Genomic DNA, 20,632 nt, shown 5'->3' on the forward strand with positions numbered 1-20,632 from the left:
TTTTCAATACTTTTTTATATTCTTTTATTCAATACTTCTTCATAGTTTTTTTATTAAAATATTTACTAACATCTCATTTTATTGTCCTAACAAACCAATATAAGTTGCTAGTAAAATAGTTTAGGTTGATCTATCCCCTGGTGTGTAACCACAGTATTTCGTCACGGACCCCCCTATTGAAAAATCGTGGCTACGTGCCTGGATGAAACTATTAATTCCTTGTGATAGAACAAAGTGCGAATTTGATTCTTTGAATTTTTATATATGGGCTTGTCAATACATTCGCGAGCGGTACGATTTCAATGAAACAATTTACATAAGAGAATCTGATTTCGCTTGGAAGTCCCGACTGTTCTTTTGAAGATTTTGTTAGTTCTGTTAAGGCGTGTAACACGAGGTGCTACCCAAAATATCCGAGAATGTCATTGTAAAAATCAGAAAACTACACTTATGTCCTAACGTCCTTCGGCACCTTCAAAGTAGTCCCCTCCTGCATATATGCAATGATCTCAGCGTTGTTCCCACTTTTGGAAGCACTCCTGGAAATCCACAGGGTGAATGGTGTTCGGGATCCGTTGCGATTCCACTTGGATGTCTTTAATTGAATCAAAATGTCCACCTTTCAACCCGAGTTTCATCTTCGGGAACAGCTAAAAGTCGTATGGAGCTAGGTCATGGGAAAAGGATGGTGAGGGACCGTTGCCATGTTATTTTTGGCCAGGAATTCCCTTGCAACGAGCGAGGTGTGCTCGGGCGCGTTGTCATGATGCAGCAACCAGTCTTTCGTTCGCCACAACTCTGGCCATTTACGCAGAACATCTTCCCTCAGTGTCTTCAAAATCTCGCAGTAAAACTTCCCGTTGGCATTCTGACTAGGTAGAAAAAACTCCTTATGCACAATTCCTCGAATGTCGAAAAAAATGATCAGCATCGCTTGAATTTATCGAGCTTTTCTCGGCCTTGGGAGGATTTCGTCTTCCATTGTGATGATTGCGGCTTCTTTTACGAGTCATAACCATAGACCCAGAATTCATCACCTGTAATAATTTGAATAAGAATTCATCACCTGTGATGATTTAAATAAGAAGTTTGGACACTCTAGAACTCTTTGTTGCAGCTCAGTGCACGTCTGAATCCTGAGGTTTTTGGTCGATGCTGAGAAGGCGAGGGACAAACTTCGCTGCAATTCGTCTCATATTCAGGTCATCGGATTGAATTCGTTGTCATGTGCCGTACGACAGTCGAAGTCTGTTACAATAATCGTGAATTGTCTACCTTCTATCTTCGCGAATCACATCACGTACTTTTATTATCATTTCCGTTGTTGTGCATATTGACGGTCGACAAGAATATTTGTCACCTTCCACAGATTCGCGGACTTCTTTAAAACATTTGAGCCAATTAAATGTTATTGTTTGACTCAGTGCACTTTCACCAAATGCCTTTTTCAGCCTGCGGTGTTTTTCGGATGCAATTTTCTTCAACTTGACACAGAACTTGATACAAATTCGTTGCTCCTTAACGTCAGCCATTTGGCAAATCGCAGAAACACTAAAACACGTCGTGACAGGCCCAAATACAACTCACAACTGAATACGTCAAAGATGACACAACTTTGTGGTGCAGAAGCTAATACATGTACCTCGAGACATCTAGCGGTAGAATGCCGTACTGCTACTGGTTTGCCCTGTACAAATATTTTCCGATATTTTGAGTAGCACCTCGTATTAAATCCATTGGCAAGGATGAACTTTACGGAAAATTCAAGATGTTTCAAGAAGTAGTAGCCTCATATATGTTCAAGAACTGTACAACTGTTGAAGAAAGACATTTAAAACTTTTCGAACGTGCGAAAACACCAAGCGAAAAAGGTTTTGAGAACTTGAAGAAAGTCGGTTCATTATTCTTTCCATACAAATAGTAATGCTTACTGCGAACGGGTATTTTCATTAATGAATGCTGCTTGGACAAAAGACCGCAACTAACCAGTGATGCCAATTTACCTTATTTTTGGCTAAATCTAGCCTATTTGCAGAGGCATTTAGCCATACAAATCTACGAAATGCTTATAGCCTTAAATATAGTTTATTTTATGGAACTCTTTTGCCATTATTGGCTTTTTATTACCCTTTCCTTAAATTAATTCTAAAAATACTTTTTCTTTCAAAATAAAGCCTATTTTTTTTTAAAAAAAAATAGCCTATTTGTCATTATATTATCGTATTAATTGATTTTTTTAGACAGAGAGTGTTTTATTACGCAACAGACACTTGTTTTTCGTTCTTCTCTCTACCCACTCACAGATTTACAAATACTTAACAATACTTATCGACTCAGAAAGCAAACGGCCCCGTTTGCTACTTTTTATTTTATTTTATTTTTTTAAATTTTTGCATTTCATTGCAAGAATGAAAGTTTCCGAATACAAATTTAGTACTGTTGGGTTCTAAAAGCCACAGAGATTGTTTTTTTTTATTATTATTAAAGGAAACAAATATAATATCTAATTAGCTTGAAAACTCTCAATGCAATCATGATGATTAATGTTAATGTACCGAGAAATAAGACGTGTTTGTAAGGATTATGACCTGCCGAAAGAAGTACTACTGAAAATTGGGACAATGGTTGTCTACACAAACATAGCCAATTCACAATCCAAGGATGGTGCATCCAGTTCCAGCGCCTCGCCTAACTGCGATGTCATTGATGATGACTTATTTCAATTCAATGGATGTTGACTTTCACAAATCAGATGAGTTGTTGATGGATTTTATTGTAATTTAAAGTCATATATGTTGCTTATTAGTCTTCAGCGAATAAAACTCAACATTTCAAATTTTTACTATAAGTGACTTATAATCCTACACACAAAAAAGGGTCTAAAATCTACAATGTGAGTTACAGGTTAGCAGTTCAAAATGTAGCCATTTTTCGCTTAAAAAACCTTATTTCTGAAGGCCATTTAGCCTATTTTTTTCAGAGGTTGTTGGCAACACTGCAACCGACTTAATATCTCCACATTTAAGTCCGAACTTCAAGTTTGTTTCAATTTTGAAGGAAAAAATGAGAATGGAACGTGCAGTGACATATTTAAAGAAAACTTGCAGAACAAGCATCTATTGAAACCTGGTCGAGGAGCAGAGAAATTTAGGGTTATTCAAAAAGCGCGGCAATTTTGGATCGTGTTTCAAATTTTTGTTTCTCGGTTGCCGACATTGTTTTGTATTGTTGCTTTACCCACAAACATTCCGATTGCCGCCTTAATCTGAATTTATTTTTTCAGTCTGTGTCTAGCTATGAAGCAGTTTACTATAGCGCAACTTATGCTAATTGTGAACACTTTTTATCTAAACGGAGTAACTTATGCAGCAACTGTCAGGCGACTTCCCTCGGTTCTAGGGCGAAATGAGGTACCGAATGAATCAAAGTCGCAGACTTATGAAAAAGTTGATTGAAACGGGTTCAACAGTGCATATTAAAAGTCCTGGGCATCGTCGTAGTGGTCGTTCTAAGCAAAACATTACAGTGGTTCGTGATAGTCTTGCTGTTAGTCAGGCAGTCATAGCGAATTTCACGAACAGAGTTATTGTATGCCAGCGCAGTAGAGGAGGTCATATGCCCGATGTAATTCACTATACCTGAAATCGGAATGTGTAATGAACATGTTTATGAATTTTGTTAGTGTGTTTTGAGAAAATAAAGTTCATAATTTGATGTAACAAAATCGGCGTGCTTTTTGAATGACCTTTTATCAATGAGGTAAGAATTTTAATATGTAAATGTAGCTTTCCCAGCTTGCTTGAGCCAAAAATGCCTAGACGCAATTAATGAATTGAATTGTCGTGCTGTATATGGAGAAAAGCTTTACAAATTCATAAAGTCCGGCTTTCTAAGTCAATGTATCCGGGTTTTTAAACATTGCCTTCTGGCCACCCTAAACATGTCTTTAATGGGCATCCTGCTGTATGTACAGTAAAGTACAGTTTTCTGTAATCCTATTTAAATGACTTTTTATGATAATCAAAATGCCACGTTTAGATTTTAGTATTATTAAATACCACAGCATAATTTATTGATATTTCACTCACTTCTTGCAGCAGCTGCTCTTCGGAAGGTAGAAATTCTTCAATAAATGAATATTCGTCTGTTGTAAATATTCTCCTATCATTTCAAGAATTATAGTACATCCTCTTCTTGTTTTTATGAAGATTTGTTTGCGATAGTTGACCCTAGTTTCCAAGAAAATAAAATTATTAAAACCAGAGATAAATGTGATGACTTTGCAATCTATGAGCAATGACCAATTTTATAACATTTAAAGACAAGGTATCTTGAAATTATTGCGGAAAAACTATCGATGTAAATTTTAATATTTTTTATCTGTTACAGTGAGGTTATAATAAGAACGCTATATTATCGTTGTTGTACTGATATGCAGAGAACGGATTTTTATGAAATTTCATATTCTTTATTTTTTAGCTGGCAGGCATAGACATAGACACCATTGCACCTGAGAACAATTTTCATATTTCATAATATTTTGAAAAAAAGCTTCATATTTTTACCAAATTCTTAATATTCTGTTTATATTTTAACGTTTTATATCGAATTTGTCTTACTTATAAAACCTTTTGTGCAACGGTGACAATTTGTTAACTTTTTATTCTACGGATTTCACTATACATTTTGGACCAAATACTCCGTAAGCATGTTCATTTACGCCATAAATCTTGTTTAATCTTCGGCGATTGTTGAGTATGGCTAGTTCTCAAGCCGTTGGGGCGTTTCGGAGGAAGGGGCTAGTGAGTGATATTCCTCTGTCTATCAATTGCTGTGAGCTATTGTTGAAATTTGTGATTGTTGTGAGCAGTGCGCGGAGAATTGTATGCTAGAAATAAATAATACGCAGATGCTGAAATTCGAGATTCATGCTCTGAATTTATTTTACAGGTGGGATGTATGTATACGAGGGGAACCAAAAAGAAAACGGACTTTTGTTCTAAAAAATAATTAGTTAACTTTTTTTTCTTTTTTTTTCTTTTTTTTTTACCAAAATACGTTCAGTTTCCGAAGTAATCTCCATTAGATGCAATGCAATTCTCCAGTCTTCTTTCTCGCTGTTTGAAGCATCTCTGGAACTCTTCAACTTTGATATCGTCCAACGCCCTCTGCTAAGCTTTTTTTACACCCTCCACATCATCAAAACGCCTTCCTTTTAGATTTTTCAGTTTCGAGAATAAAAAAAAAGCATTACGGAGAGTAGGGACAATGGCATACTCTTGAGAGCCCAAATATCCAGATCTTGTGTGAGGAACAACAACAAACTTATCGGCAACGAATCTCATTTCCAAATCCTCATTGAAAATCCGCTGGCACGAGCTCCAATTCACTCCTGTCTGTTCTGAAATTTCGTCGATCATGAAACAACGATTCTTGTTGAGTTTTTGGCGGATTTTTTCAATGTTTTTGTCGTTTAGAGATGATGAAGAACGCACAGAACGAGCATGATCTTCACCATTGATCCCATCATGTTTAAACCTCTCAAACCACTCGAAAACTTGTGTGCGCTCATAGCACTCTTCTTGAAAACCTGTTAAAGTATTTGGTAAGCTTCCGCTACAAGCAAGAAGCAAATTTTAGAAGCATAATTTTTGTTCCTTTAAATGCCTCATAACGATATCGCAGACGGCAAGCGAGAACAGTTGAGAAAACACTACAATCAAACATCAACCTTCTACGCTGACACCGCTTGGGCAACTGATTTGAGGTCTCTACTAGACCTACCTAGCGGAAGAACTCTCCACTACGTCTAGGAATGGCTGCGCGCTTTCCGTCCTGTTTCTTTGGTCCCTCCTCGTATTTTTACCTCCCTTTTTTAATATAAAAATTATTCTGCTGTTTGTAACTTGCTGGGGCAATAATAATTTTAGTACTTTTGTGAACATTCTAAAATGTTGGATGTCTTCTTCGGAAATTTATTTATTTTTGCAACTACAGATACAACTCAGGAGGTAATTTTATATAATATTTTGAACAGGAATTATACAAAATATATATTAGACTTATTTAGAGGAAAAAAGACTGCTTACTACGTTAAGGTTAGTTTGTATTTCTGAGCTACGTTGGCTACTGTGGCTTAAGCCAATCCCAGTTAGAATCCGCCACCCTAGCTACTATTTCACGGGTTTGCTACTGCTTACTGCCTTGTTACCGGAAAAGGACGATATTGACATTTGAATTCGGATGTTTTAATACTTTCTACGTTGTATTTCTATCCTTTTAAAACTTTTATGATGAATTGAAATAAGTTTACCGGCAAAAAAAAAATGTTACCTCTGCGCATATGCAAGGTTGTTTCCCGATACCTCATAGATGTTGCAGTCACACCTGAAGAACCTTGTGGACTCCCTTCTTGGCCGAATCGAAGCGATTGTCAAGGCCAGAGGCGGTGATACTCAGTTTTACCGTGATCTCTCCAAGAGATAACTGAGTTTTGTTCGAGCGCTCAGTTAACAGTCACTGTCCCGTTGATACCTAACATACTAACTAAGCCTTCTCTAATTGAACCATTTGTCTGTTGAAAGTAATGTAACTCAAATTAAATATAGATTATTTTTTCGAGTAATAGCAACTATAGCAATTTGTATTTTCATTCAATTTTATGCAAGTATCCGTAGTGTAGTCAGTTTAAGGAAGTAATTTAATTGTTTTCTTTTAAATCTCAGGATGTATTCTATGCATAAATAATTTGACTATCTTGTCCATTCAGGCATTTTATGGAACATGAAAAAGGCAAGAAAGAACCTCGAAGTTTTCTATTCAAAGTTGATTCATTTAGCATGTTTGGCGTAAGCAGTTCATCGAGTAGCCGAATAAATCAGTGGAATACTCCAATGTTGACCAGATCATCAGCCAGACCAAGAAGGTATTTCTAAAAGTAACATCATTCATCAATAGGTACAGGGAGATGGACTGAAATTTACTTCTAGCACCAGATGCCGAATACTTCAATGAAGTTAAAGCAGCAAGTAGTCCTGTGTCAAATATTTCTTTAACAATCTATACAACGCAATTTTCTGACACTTTCTGATTATTATTTTCTTAGTAATTATTACCTAATATTATGTTCGACTAGAATTTTTCAGGTTTTGTTTTTCCATACTTCTACATAATTAATTTTTTTAAAGATTCTATATCTAAAAGTTTCTGCTTAAGATTTAGTGTCTTCGAATATTTAAATAGATGTTATTCTTAAGCTATCTAAAATACTTTATTTTCATTACTAGTGTCTTTAAATTGTCTTCGTGTGAGTTAAATTCTTTTCCGAATTTATATATTTATTTTCGGATGTTAAACTGAATATTACATTAAGATTTGCATTTTAATTGCAAGTAATTGACAGCTTTGAACTACATTCTGCCAACCGTGTCTTGCAGGCACAAAACCTTTTAATGACGACCATGCTCATTTTAAAAATGTTACATTAACTCTAAAGGAATTGGAGGGAAGTCCTCTACGGCTACACACTTCTTTGAAGTAGATGTGTGGAAGAATTGAAACGTTACCTCCATCCAGTTCCTAGAAATGTGGGAAGAAAGGTTTTTTGCTAAAAATAATAAATGTTTTCAAAACAACAGGTCAGATTCAATCTTATTCCAAGTAAGGAGAAACAAAGTACATATCTATTCCAGCAGATATTAATCTAGATAATATAGCATGATACACATATGAACCTATCACTTCATATAACATGGGAAGAAGCTTCTTTTCATGCAAAACAATCTTGACAGAGAAGATATAAACTGCTTCCGGGCAACATGGAGGAACTTGCCATTATATACTGCAATAAATAGAAGTTCTGCATTTGATGTGCTATAGGTACTGAGGAAGTAATTTTGTGATCTAAGTAGTTCATTCCATTTATATTTGAAACATAAAAAAATACTTTGCAATAAATTTCCAAATTTCTTCATATTTTGGGATTTCCAATTTCATATTTCTCTTAAAATTTACTTGATAAAAAATCCGTTCTCTGCAAGTAATTGGAATTCACATTCTAGAACTGTCGATAATATTTTGGATATGAATCTAGAAATTTTTCCGTAATAGGACAATAGACTGTACAAAGGTACAAGTTTCTGAAACAGAAGCTTTGGAAGACTACTAACTCTTTTAATCACGTGACTGATATCTCTCTCCCTAAATTATGGGCGTGACTTGAAGGCATCCATATGTACAGAGAGAGAAAGACAAATAAATAAATAAATGAGGTAGGCTAGAAGACTAGACATATGTACGCATAACGTAGTTGGGGAGTTTAATAACTCAATTAAACGTAATTGTAACTAAGTGGAAGTCAATAGCTTTTTTGTGTCGTTTTAGGTTATTTTTTGTAATAAAGGTGTGTACATAATGTGGTCATGCTTTCTACGAAATTTGCTCATCTATATATATATATATATATATATATATATATATATATATATATATATATATATATATATATATATATATATATATATATAGAGAGAGAGAGAGAGAGAGAGAGAGAGAGAGAGAGAGAGAGTACGGTAACTACGTGGACAAACTTGGACGGATAACAATACATCTAAAAAGAAGCAAAAAAGTCCTAGTGAACATGGGGGAAATTCCGTCCCATTTAGGAGTGACAATGTCGAAAGTGTGGGAACATGAATTTCAGAGGCCAACATTTTAAAAGCAATACATCGTAGAGAGTGCGGTTAAAAACGTCACGTAAAAGTCATACCTAATCTATTGACAAATGCGTGCGCACGGGATTCCCCAAACGAACGGAGGGATTCCCGGACATACTGTAAAGGAAAGAAGTATCACACGTTGTTAATCCCGTGCGCACACGTAGCTGCGTTTTCAAACATGAATTTCTCAATAGAGTAGGTATGACTTTCTAAGTGACGTTTTTGACCGCACTCTCTACGATGTATTGTTTTTAAGCTGTTGGCCTATGAAGTTCATGTACCCACGCTTTCGACACTGTGTCACTCGTAAACGGGACAGAATTTCCTCCATGTTCACTAGGACTTTTTGCTTCTTTTTAGATGTACTATCATCCGTGCAAGCTTGTCCATGTAGTTACCGTTCACCTTATATATATATGGGTACAAAAATGCTTTCTTTGGGAGTTATAGGCTGCCGAAAACATGAAAAAAAAGAACTTTAAAGGTCCATAGCTGCAAAACTATGGGATCTACTGTAGTCGGATCACGACTTCACTTAGGAACTAGTATGCACCCTATCCAAAAATACATGTTACAGAATCCTGGGGTACTTCCACAACAATTTTTGTAGATGTAGTTTAGCTATGGTCATATAATTTGAAGTACTCACCAACTACATATTAATTTACCTCTGTAGGTGATTATCCCAGAAGTGAAGACATAAAAAGTCGGTTCTTGTATATTGGCATGTCTATCCTATATATATGTATATATAAGCCTATCTTTGTGCCCTACACACAGATTAGACTGTGAACTAGAAACTGGCCACTCCACCCTGCTTTAGGTTAAAGTGAGCTAGGACCTGCTATCAGGCACAATATTTTGGCAAGGCTAAAACACGTTAAAGTGTATAGAAAAATCCTCAGCCTTTCAGCACGTTCTGCTAATATGAAAATGTTAACAGAGGCATTCGAACTTGACTAACGTACCAACTTATTTATTTGTTATCGTTATCGTCGATTGAAGTCCTATTCGAGTTTATCACATAAAACAGTTGAAGATCGAAAACAGACACAAGTTCCTAACATCATTTCGAATACATGATCTTTGAGCTGGAAAATCATGAAGAACAGAGGAAAACAGATTTAAAGAAGTTCTGGACGCAACTAAGAAGAAATGGATACAACGAAAAGGATAGGGTCACAAGAAACACAGCAAGAGAGAGGGAGAAAGAGGAAGAATACAAGAACAAAAAATGGTTCGAAATAGAAAGCCTAGGCAAAGAAACAGAGAAGATAAAGAGAATGCTTCGGAAAGCAGGAGTTAGGACGTACAGGAAAGTATGAAGCAGAATAATTGAACTAGTCAGAAGAACCAAGAGAAAAGCAATAGCGGACAATGATCAAAGGGGAGTAATATATAGACTAGGATGAGTGTAACAAAATTTACATAGGAGAAACAAAGAAGAAGATGCAAGAAAAGATAAAACAGCACCAGGATGATGTAAGATTGAAAGGGAACAAGAATGCGATATATAAACAAAAGAAAGAGACAAACCACAGAATAGGGTAGGAAGGAGCAGAGGTCAGAACTTTGGTGAGAAAATGGAAAGAAGCCAGGGAGATTATGAAGGCAGGAGACAAAGTGATGAATTGGAATACAGCATTCTCGATAAATAAAGAGTGGGAGTAGATTCTGCTTAAAGAAGAAGAAATGAAAAGGATAATCAGAGGACAGAATGTATCCAACGAAAAAAGTAAACTTTTAATTGAACATGTGAGCAACTAAAAATGAAAGCGAAAGCCACACAAATGTTACTTTTTAATAAACTGGCTGAGCCTAATTAAAAATTGATCTCCGGGGAGTATATAAGTGATGACGAACTCCCAATCAGCGAGTAGGAGTGGAAGTCTGATGAAGACACAGTTATTGTGTTGAAACTGTTACGTGATAGTTTTTTTTTTTTTGTACATATCATCACATAACCTTGCTTAGTGTGTTATCGTGTATGAGTACAAAATGGAAACAAGACCTGATAGAATAGTTATGTGAAAAATCATATACACTGCATATACTAATAAGATATATTGAAAGATCTTCCTTACTTATCCGCCTTAATTCCATCTGATGTTTTCATGTTTTTCATACTCCAAGCATTCTTCGATTCACATAAGTCATTATTATCGGTTCCATTTTCTGTAAAGTTTGAATGACTCTCTGATCTAGATGTTTGTGTCATGTGAAGTGATCTTGAAAATAAATTACCACTTTTACGTAGTGAAGCTGATTTTCCCATCATACATGCTGCTCGGGGAATGAGTGCGTATAGCAGCTCCAATAATACCAATATACTACACCCAGTAAAGAAACGTATTGTTGTAGCATACATCACTTAAAAGAAAAAAAATCTTGTTAATGTTGCTGTAACCCAAAACAAGTCAACTATAATTTTCTTAGTATCATATTGTACACACAAGAACAAGTAAAAGAAATACATTCATCTACATGTAATGATTATAAGCTATAGTAGCAATGAACGCTTTTGAGTGGATTACGGACAATTACGTTTTCAATCTCTGTGCCAAAGAACACTGTACTGAAATCATTGTATTCCCCTGAGTTATTCATAATAGGACATGCTAACTTATGACTTTATATAATCTGCTATTGCAATTATTTTGTTTGGGGTTTAAGAGTGCTCTACAGTTCCGTTCTTATTTATTTTACATTTTGAACACAAAAATATTGTGAAAATCAAAGAATAATATTAAATATCTGTGAGTAGAGCAATTACAAATAACGTGATCACCACTGTCAAGAAGTTGAACAACAATACATGCAATATGCTACTAAATGGTTCATATTTTCTTAATAATAATAATAATAATAATAATAATAATAATAATAATAATAATAATAATAATAATAATAATAATAATAGAATTTTCCAGAAGAATAAAAAGTATCAGCTACAGCTGATTGGCAACAAATGACACCTCTTCCGATTTTTCGAAAGCTACTCATGAGAATTCACCTTTAAGCATGTCATTATGTTCATCTCGATGTGATCTATCGATTTTTTTGAAGAATATCATTGTTAGCCAAAAATTAATGTTTAAGAATTTATCAATTTTAAACTATATCTATATACTATAACTATATGCCACACTGTTATCTTGCTACTGTCATAATGAAATACTTGATTAGTATAGATCTATATTTGAGGATCAGTTTGATTTTAATAGATGGCGTGATTATCGCGCAGCAAACATACATTTTTAGGTTTATACAATTTTGATATCCAAGTTGTATAAAATTACATTATTATTATTATTATTATTATCAAATTTCACTGATGGATATCAAAATTCACTGTTAGTTTTGTTGGCCTGTAGATATGTTCAACTTACATGTGTTTTCATGATAATCCAAACTTTCAACATACGAGTATTAGTCTCCTAGATTTTCGTAAATAACTATACACATGACCCTAAATCTTCCAAATAGGTGCATATAACGATCACTAAAGTTCATAATTGTCTTTTTGAGAACACGCTGGCCCTAATTGATATATTACATGACTATCTTTTTATTTAAAAAAATATCAGATTTCAAAATGGCGGATTTCAAGATGGCGGCGGAGGTTTGTGATTTGCTCTGTCCATTCTTCTTTTGCCAACATGTGAAACTATCACCGTTTGCTTTGTCTTTCTTTCACAATTTTCACGATTCAACAGTAAGGATGTATTCCAATAACATAGTATAGCCCTTTACTCACCAACTTTGACTCCCTCCGTTTCTTATGGCACTCAGCCGCTATAACTTTGCACATATACATATTTTCACACCCTCTATCTGGCGCACTATGTCTCATGCCGCAACTCGATTCATCCCTTTACTTGTTAGTGCATCCTAGCTTCTTCGTGGTTAACGTACGCGTCTTCTTGGCGTGGGAGACCCGGGTTCGATTCCCGGAGGTGTGGTTCGGATTCCACGTTAATCAGTAAGTACCGTCCCATATAGCCTCGCTGCTGAAAGAGACCTTAAACTCAACTCTTAGTGCGTTCACCTAAGAGAGAATTTATCAATTTTTTGTGCATGCACATGTTGAAGGAAAGTTTGTCAACTGTTTGCTGAAGTTCATGCACATTTTCAGTGTTCTAACTTACTGCTTATAGTACAGTAAAATTAGGCAGAAAAATACCTAAACCCGGGCATCCAAAAAAACAAAGGTTTGGCTGTTCCAAATTATTTATTACCCCTTACTTTAAGTGTGGTAAAAAGTCTCCGCAGAAATAGTGTCGGGTTTGGGAGAGGGAAGGGGTAGAAGGAAAGAGATTAGAAAATTATTTTTTCTCTTTGTTAAAGATACAGTTATATTTTTGCTCCGCAGGTGTCTCTAAATTACAAAATCTCGACATTTCCTCTGCGTATTGTCATTTTTAAATCAACATGCATAATTATTATTTTAAGATTAATGTTTAAAAAAATGTAAACGACATTCTCTTGTGTATCTACTTTACCTTTTATGTTTAAAACCTATTTCTGATAATTTACTATGTCTTCCAAACAAAGGCACACTGATCAAGTATAACAAGTGGTATTAACAGTTTTGATTTGCTTTGTGGACGTGAAAACGATATTATTATCATTGTAAGTATGAGTTGTGTATTGCAACCTTGTGTTGATAAAGGTGGGAACTTATTCGGTTAACTCAAAAAGGGAGAGATAGAATAATAGAGTGTAGTGAAATTAAGCAAGATGGTGTGAAGGAGAAATTCGAAAAGGAAGTAGTGTTGGAAGTGCATAAGGAGTGTCGTAGGCACTACACTTTAAAACCCAAGCCACCCCCAAGAGTTCCAAATCCTGAGCTTAGACAAACTCCTCGTGCTCCATTTGACTTCAAAACACAGTGTTTCTTGTGTGGTCGCCAATGTGTGGACGTATCGAAATGCAGATATCCATACCAAGAAGAATGGGATGAGGTACAGACGGTTGAGTTGATAAAAGGTATCCGTGAAGACGCAATAAGAAGAAATTGTGCTTGGGGACGAGAAGTACTTCTCAAACTTAGCAATGTCATTGACCTAGTCCAATGTGATGGTAGGTACCATTGGTATTGTTTGTCAAGATTCAAGGTGGAAGGCTCAAGTAAACCTGGAAAGCCAGCAACTAGAGGCGGATCAATAGCAGACTCTGAAAGAGCTGCAGCATTTGATAAATTATGTCAATATTTAATTGAGAATGATGAATGCCAGTACACGTTGAAGGAATTACAAAAACTGTATGACGATCTGAACCCTAACGTGGAATCATACGATGACAGCCACCTGAAAAGAAACTTGATCGGGCGTTTTGTTTCCAACATATATGTAACAGATCTTCCCGGAAGAAGGGTCATAATTTGCTTCAGTGGAACAGCATCCAGAATCCTGTCGGACGTCTGGTACCAAAATCGGCAAGTTGTTGAAAAAGATGAATTGAGAGTGATCAAAACTGCAGCAGCAATAATTCGACGAACACTGAAATCTCAAGCTTATGATTGTTCTCAGTTTCCAACTCTTGAGCAAATTCAAACAGGAAGTCCAGATCTTATTCCAGAATTACTGAAGACACTGCTTTATGAAATCATTAAGCCTACCAGGATAACAGAAGAAAATTAAAAAGTACTGAACGGAAAACAATCGCTATTGCTCATTCCATAATTACAGTATCTCGGCCAAAATCATTTGTACCTGTTCAATTTGGTACAGCAGTGTTCCTTCACAGAAGGTTTGGGTCCAGGCTCTTAATTGACTTACTGACAAATATGGGGTTCTGTTCTTCTTATAACGAAATATTAAAATTCGAAAGGTCAGTTACCAGTGAGGACAAATTAAACATAAATCAGGGCTATGTTCAGTATGTCTTTGATAATGCTGATTACAATGTACATAGTGTGGATAGTCATGCCACTTTTCATTCCATGGGTGGTGTACTGTGTGTGACACCTGAATCTGCACTCAGTGTTGACACCTGTGTACCTCGGAGGAATGTCAGAACAAAAGAAATTGAACACAGTGGGTTAACAGAATTACAGATATACAAACGTCCAGATACATCTGGGTATATACGTATAACTGCTTTAAATTGGAAAGTAATGCAAATTAAACCTTTATCAGCTATTACCACCCACACTTTGAATATGTTTTTGTTGTCTGGTATTTGGATTAATGGTTCGTGTACCGATAGTAGGCCTGGTTGGAGTGGTTGTATGGAAAGGCTGCATGCTGGACAACCGTATGAAACATCAGCAGTTTTGGCTCTTCCATTTGTGAATTTAGCACCCTCAAGCCCTTCCACTATTTACACCGTTCTCCTTTATGCTGCTCAGGAAGGTGCTAAGCATGGTCATGCTTGTACGATGGTTACGTTCGATCAACCATTATATGCAAAGGCTCGGGAAATTGTAGCTGCAGCCCCTCTCAGTAGCCCTCTGAACTCACTATTCATTCGCCTTGGAGGGTTTCACTTTCTCCTTTCTTTTATAGGATCAGTAGGTCACATAATGGCTGGAAGTGGTTTGGAAGAGGTGTGGAGTCAAGTATACGCAAAAAACAGCATTCCGCAAATGATGCAGGGGAAAGCATATTCCAGATCTATTCGTGCTTTGTTCCTACCCCAAGAAGCCCTTATAACAGTTTTCCTTGAGACACACGATCCTGATGTTAACAAGGAAGATTTAAAGGCACTCTATTTGCAATTAACTTCTTGGACAATAGGTGCTGATGAGATAGTGAGGTCTACTGCAGTCAAGAATTTAGCAAATACTTTAGATGAGCAGCTGCAAAATTTCAAGGAACATGGTAGAACACAAAAATTGTGGATTCAATTCATAGAAATGGTACATCTTATCAAGATGTTCATAAAAGCAGAGAGAACTGGAGATTTTTACCTCCATCTTCACTGTGTGCAGCAAATACTGCCTTTTCTCCATGCCACAGGACACTTGAATTATGCGAAATCGGCACATGTGTACATGCAAGATTGCCTACATCTACTGAGTATATTACCCGAAGAAGAGTTCGACAAATTTATCACCAGAGGGTTCTTCACCATTCGCCGAAGTAACAAATTTTGGTGTGGTGTTTGGACCGATATGACCATCGAACAAGTGTTAATGCGGGCGATGAAGAGCAGCGGTGGGTTGACTGGTGGCAGAGGAATCACTGCATCAACTATCGCTACATGGGTGAAGTCGATGCCTGCAAGCTCCAGAATCGTAGAGGCAGTTGAGAGATTTGCATCTATTAATTATGCTTCCTCAGAGCAACACAACACAAAAGATGAGGAACATCTGCGAAGGTCTCGCTCAGCTAGCAACATAGATGTGAAAGTAGAAGACCACATTCACGTCATCTTTGGGCAGAGTGATTTCCTTGCCAACCAGAACAACAAGGAACAGTTAATATCCCTTCTGACATTACACTTGAGATCTTTATATGATTCCCACAAGACATGAAATTTGGATGCTTTACGTAACCAGATATATTTAATGACAGTTGCAAGACAGTCAGTGCAAGGTGAGTTTAAGTTAGCTACTCTACCTCCAACGAAAGCTGCAGCAAGGGAACATTCACTGAGAGTCTACCACCAAGTGCAACAGTGGAATGGATTCAAGAAAAATCCACTAAAATGGGGCTGGAAGAAGGCAGTGGATATCTGCGTCCAACACCAACAACTCTTGATGCTGCTCCAGAATGGTTGTTACGCCTCATCTCTTGTTCATGCACAGAAGAGTGTTTAAGCGACTGTGATTGCCAAAGAAGTGCCCTTCAGTGCACAACCATGTATACTAACTGAGCTGGATATGGATGCAGTAATACAGATTTTGCCACTGATTCTGATGCGGAAGAAGATGTGTTGACAGATGACGAGGATATGCAAGAATTTTCTGAAACAAATTCAGATAGTGATGAGAATGATGAAGAGAAATGAAAACTCTCTGTGCTTAATGCGTTAAGGTAATAGTTTTCGTTTTAGGTTTGTCTAATTATATATGTTTTTTTTGCTTTCCATACAGTAAACTCTAATTATCCTTGTAATTGGGTGGCGCGGCAAACTTATACCGGACAGTGCGCAAAATGGATAAAGAAGAATACATCTACACGAAATTTCTTTTGGACAACAGACACATGTTATGTGGAGCTACAATGCATACCTCTTCTTAATGTCAAATTGAATTGAAATTTACAGGTGAATCTCTACAAATAACATTATTACTACCTAAACAGACAAGTTTGTTGATTTGCTTTCTCATAAAAAAGTCCACTGGCTTTGTTTTTAAATGTTAAAATACCTTTTCCTTTTTGTGATTTTATTTTCCTACGTAGATTTTCTTCAGTAAAGAAGATCGCGGATAATCGAGAGTTTGCTGTATTTGTTTTATAGGTGTCAAGCATATAGATTAGATGTCAAGGATTGTATATTAAAGTAATACTTATATTATGAATATGCTTTTGATCAACAATATTATCATTTTTCTAAACTAATTTCAACAACTCATACCAACCCCCGCCCCCTCACCCCTCCAAAACCCGACAGTCTTTTGGCGGAGACTTTTTACCACATTTAAAGTAAAGTGTAATGAACAATGTGGAACACTCAAACCTTTGTTTTTTTGGATACCCGGGATCGGAGCTAATTTTACTGTACTATTACTTACTAATCACCTTTATTAGTGTTAAGAAAGTGCACTGGATATTATGTCCTATTGTGCTACAAATGTGAAATTGTTTTATGCATACGTTGTTAATGATATAAATAGTTAAATTACAATATTTTTATAGCGGCAGTAATTAAGACTAGGTCAGGAGTGTAATATTCCCGGAAGTAGTAACTAAATACACGGTTCTCATTGTTGACGTTATCCGTTTCTTTCTAGCATACATATAGCAGAAATCAAACGCTTCCTCGTGGTTGAGCGTGCTAGCTGTACGGGCTAGTAATGGAAATTGCTTTTGGCCTGTGTTCAAACCCGGCCCAAGGAAAGTTTCTTTTTTTAAAATTTTCATTACACTTTTTTCATTAAAATGAGACGAAAATAATACTCAAAAAAGTTATTTACTTATTTTTGTGTAGATAAGTAGTAGTAGTAGGAGGAGGAGGGGCAGTAGGAGTAGTAGGAACAGGTTAGAAGCCCCGCAGGGGTTCGTTGGGTTCTCTTCTCGACATAAAATTAGCAAATTAAAGACTTCCCCAAATTTTTCCGTACATTTTACAATCTGTGGATCCGTATAGTAAAACTGCACTAAAAGAACAAAGATTGAATAATATAAACTTGAATTGATAATAAGCAGTGTATTATCTAAATATAATTATAAAGAAAAAGTGATCTTCAATTGTTTCTCTAATCATCTTGTTACAAAGTAGTACTTGTATGTTTTTCACAGTTCAGAATAAACTCAAGTTTCACAATTAATTGTATTTATGTAAGTATTTGTTTACATATAAGAAATAAAGAACTCTGAAACACTTGTAAAGACTCTAAAAAAACACACACATAAGACGAGCACACCCGTTCACAAACAGCCATCTTCCACCTTTCGAGACACTCTCTCATTTTCAGTGTTAACGCACATATTACCATCACTGATCACTTTTGTAGAGAACATATAATTTGAAGTTGTCACCAACTATCTCTATAAGAATTGTTGCACAAGTACCGCAGGATTCTGAAACGTGGATATTTGGATAGGGCCTAAGTGAATTCTTGACCCGACTACGGTAGGTCCCATAGTTTTTGAGCTATGGACCTTTAAAGTTTATTTTTTCATGTTTTCAGCAGCGTATAACTACGAAAGGAAGTATTTCTGCACCCACGTTGGTCTATACTTTTTGTCTTATCTTGGTGTCAGGAATCACCTTCCAAACAATGTCGATGTTGTTTTGAAACACCCTGTACAAGAGTTTGATAGAGGCCAAATTGTGATGCTCAGACGGCCAGGAATGAGTATCTCGGAAACAGCGCGGTTTGTCAGTTGATCGCGAGCTGTTGTGGTTAGTGTCTCCTAAAGGAGGGAAGGGGATGGTAGAACTATCACCAAAACGTAAGACATTTGGCAACCACACCTCATTGAAGATGTCGGAGCTCATACAATATTGAGGGTTGGTACAGCCACCAGCAAAACGATCTCCCCCCTAAGAACTCTAATTCCATTATTTGGGTTCCAGATAATTGGCAGTTGTGAGCACAATGGACAGATGCAACCCGACTTACACGTAACTTTTCTCGGGACTGGCAGCAGTTCGTAGCACTGAGTGAAGTATTAATGCAAGAAAAATTGTGAGTAGATGCCGCACGAAACAGTCCTCATTCTGAGATAGATCTCTAAGGTTCAGAGCGTGTTGTCGAATGAACATTATATATTAATCTCAAGAATTGCTGTGTATGTAATGTATTATTTCGTTATATACTATATGTTCAAAGATATAAAGCACAGACCACACATGAATCTGAAAATGCTTGAAAATAGGTGAAAATATCAAATCTAGAACAGCTGATGAAAATAAGTTTGTAAATAATTCTTTCCATAAAAAGAACTTCTCCAGTTAACCTCATTCCAACATATTTTTCTTTCTGGAGAGGAGATCTTGCCTCGTCACATTGAGCATGCATTGAAATTGAAACATTTGAAAAAGTTTGAACCTGGCGGGCCTTTGAACTCAGGTCCGCTGAATAGAAGTTCAATGCAAAAACCACTACCGCGTCACTTTCGCTATCACTCAAACTATTAACTAGATAAAGTTGTTGCATGTAAGACTATAGACAAAATACTAATGCTCGTATAAGGAGACGTTGTTTATGTGAGTGTCAAGATGACTTACTCGAGATTTCCTTACTCGAGATGACTTACTCGAGAGAGATCTATATAACTAAAAACAAGTTATATAGACGTTCCTCATTCACGAAAATATCACGAAATGTTCTTCAAGTTGAGGCTACCTCATTGCTTTATCGTCACTATTCTTCCTCACTTTAACTTCTAATTTCCAAAGAAGAAAAGATGGCAGATATTATTTTTGCATTCTTTGAATTATATCAACATGTGTAGAAATAGAAAGTTCTATTTGTATCTTCCGTAACTACAAGCTTACTTTTTTATCTTTGTATGAGGAACTTGTGGCAGATTACTGATGATTGTGATGCGAAGCCCACTGGAGGTTGGAATCACTCTGAAGAGCAAAGTCTTAATTTTAATTGTCCTCGATATTTCTGTGTTCGTGTCCCCGTCGTGTTTGGAATAAGTCGAAAGGACATGAGGTGCCACTGGCGAACAATACCATGGTTGGGGCGAATTAAACAACAAGAAGAAAAAGATTGGCAAAGTATGAAACTCGTATAACAGAGACCTGGGTTCGAATCCCATTGTGGTATTTTTCTTTATTAGAATTTGTTCTTTACGTTATATTGATATTCTTTACGTAATTTATTGATTTCTTTACGAAATTGGTATTGTAAGTCTATTATTCCTTTATATTATTATAATTTTAATTATAATTATAATAATAATAATTATTATTATTATTATTATTATTATTGAGACGTCAAGATTGGCTACGTATCTTTTATGAAGTTTCTGATTGGAGCATGGCTTGTTGTTGAAGAATCAACACTCTTCATTGTAAGGGGTTAGAGGAGAGAAATATGAATATGTTTTTTTTTTATTTGTTTGTCACTAGCACGCTACACCAAGACTGTATATTATTTTTCAGCTTTGTATATCTGCGGGAAGTATCCTACAAGTACTTCCGGTTCCAGAAAATAAAAATACGGACCACGCGTGAATCAGAAAATGCTTGAAAGTAGATGAAAATATCAAATCTGGAATAGCTGCTGGAAATAAGTTTGTAAATCATTGTCTCCATTGACAGAACTTTTCCAATTCTTCTCTTTC

The 20,632-nt window shown here is 36.1% G+C and overlaps 1 protein-coding gene across 1 annotated transcript in view; it reads right to left on the bottom strand.

The window, feature by feature from the left end:
• LOC145688962 (uncharacterized) overlaps positions 1-20,632 on the bottom strand; it is a 210,429-nt gene that overhangs the window by 147,550 nt on the left and 42,247 nt on the right. The window contains exons 3-4 of the mRNA XM_081763125.1: positions 10,802-11,087; positions 4,089-4,229 (exon numbers count right to left, since the gene is read on the bottom strand). Coding sequence (XP_081619251.1) covers positions 4,089-4,229; positions 10,802-11,085 — 425 coding nt within the window. The 5' untranslated portion in view covers positions 11,086-11,087. The remainder of the gene's footprint in view (positions 1-4,088; positions 4,230-10,801; positions 11,088-20,632) is intronic.

Source organism: Thermobia domestica, chromosome 7, assembly GCF_964235325.1.
Source record: "Thermobia domestica chromosome 7, izTheDome1.hap1.1, whole genome shotgun sequence".
Lineage (NCBI taxonomy): Eukaryota > Metazoa > Arthropoda > Insecta > Zygentoma > Lepismatidae > Thermobia > Thermobia domestica.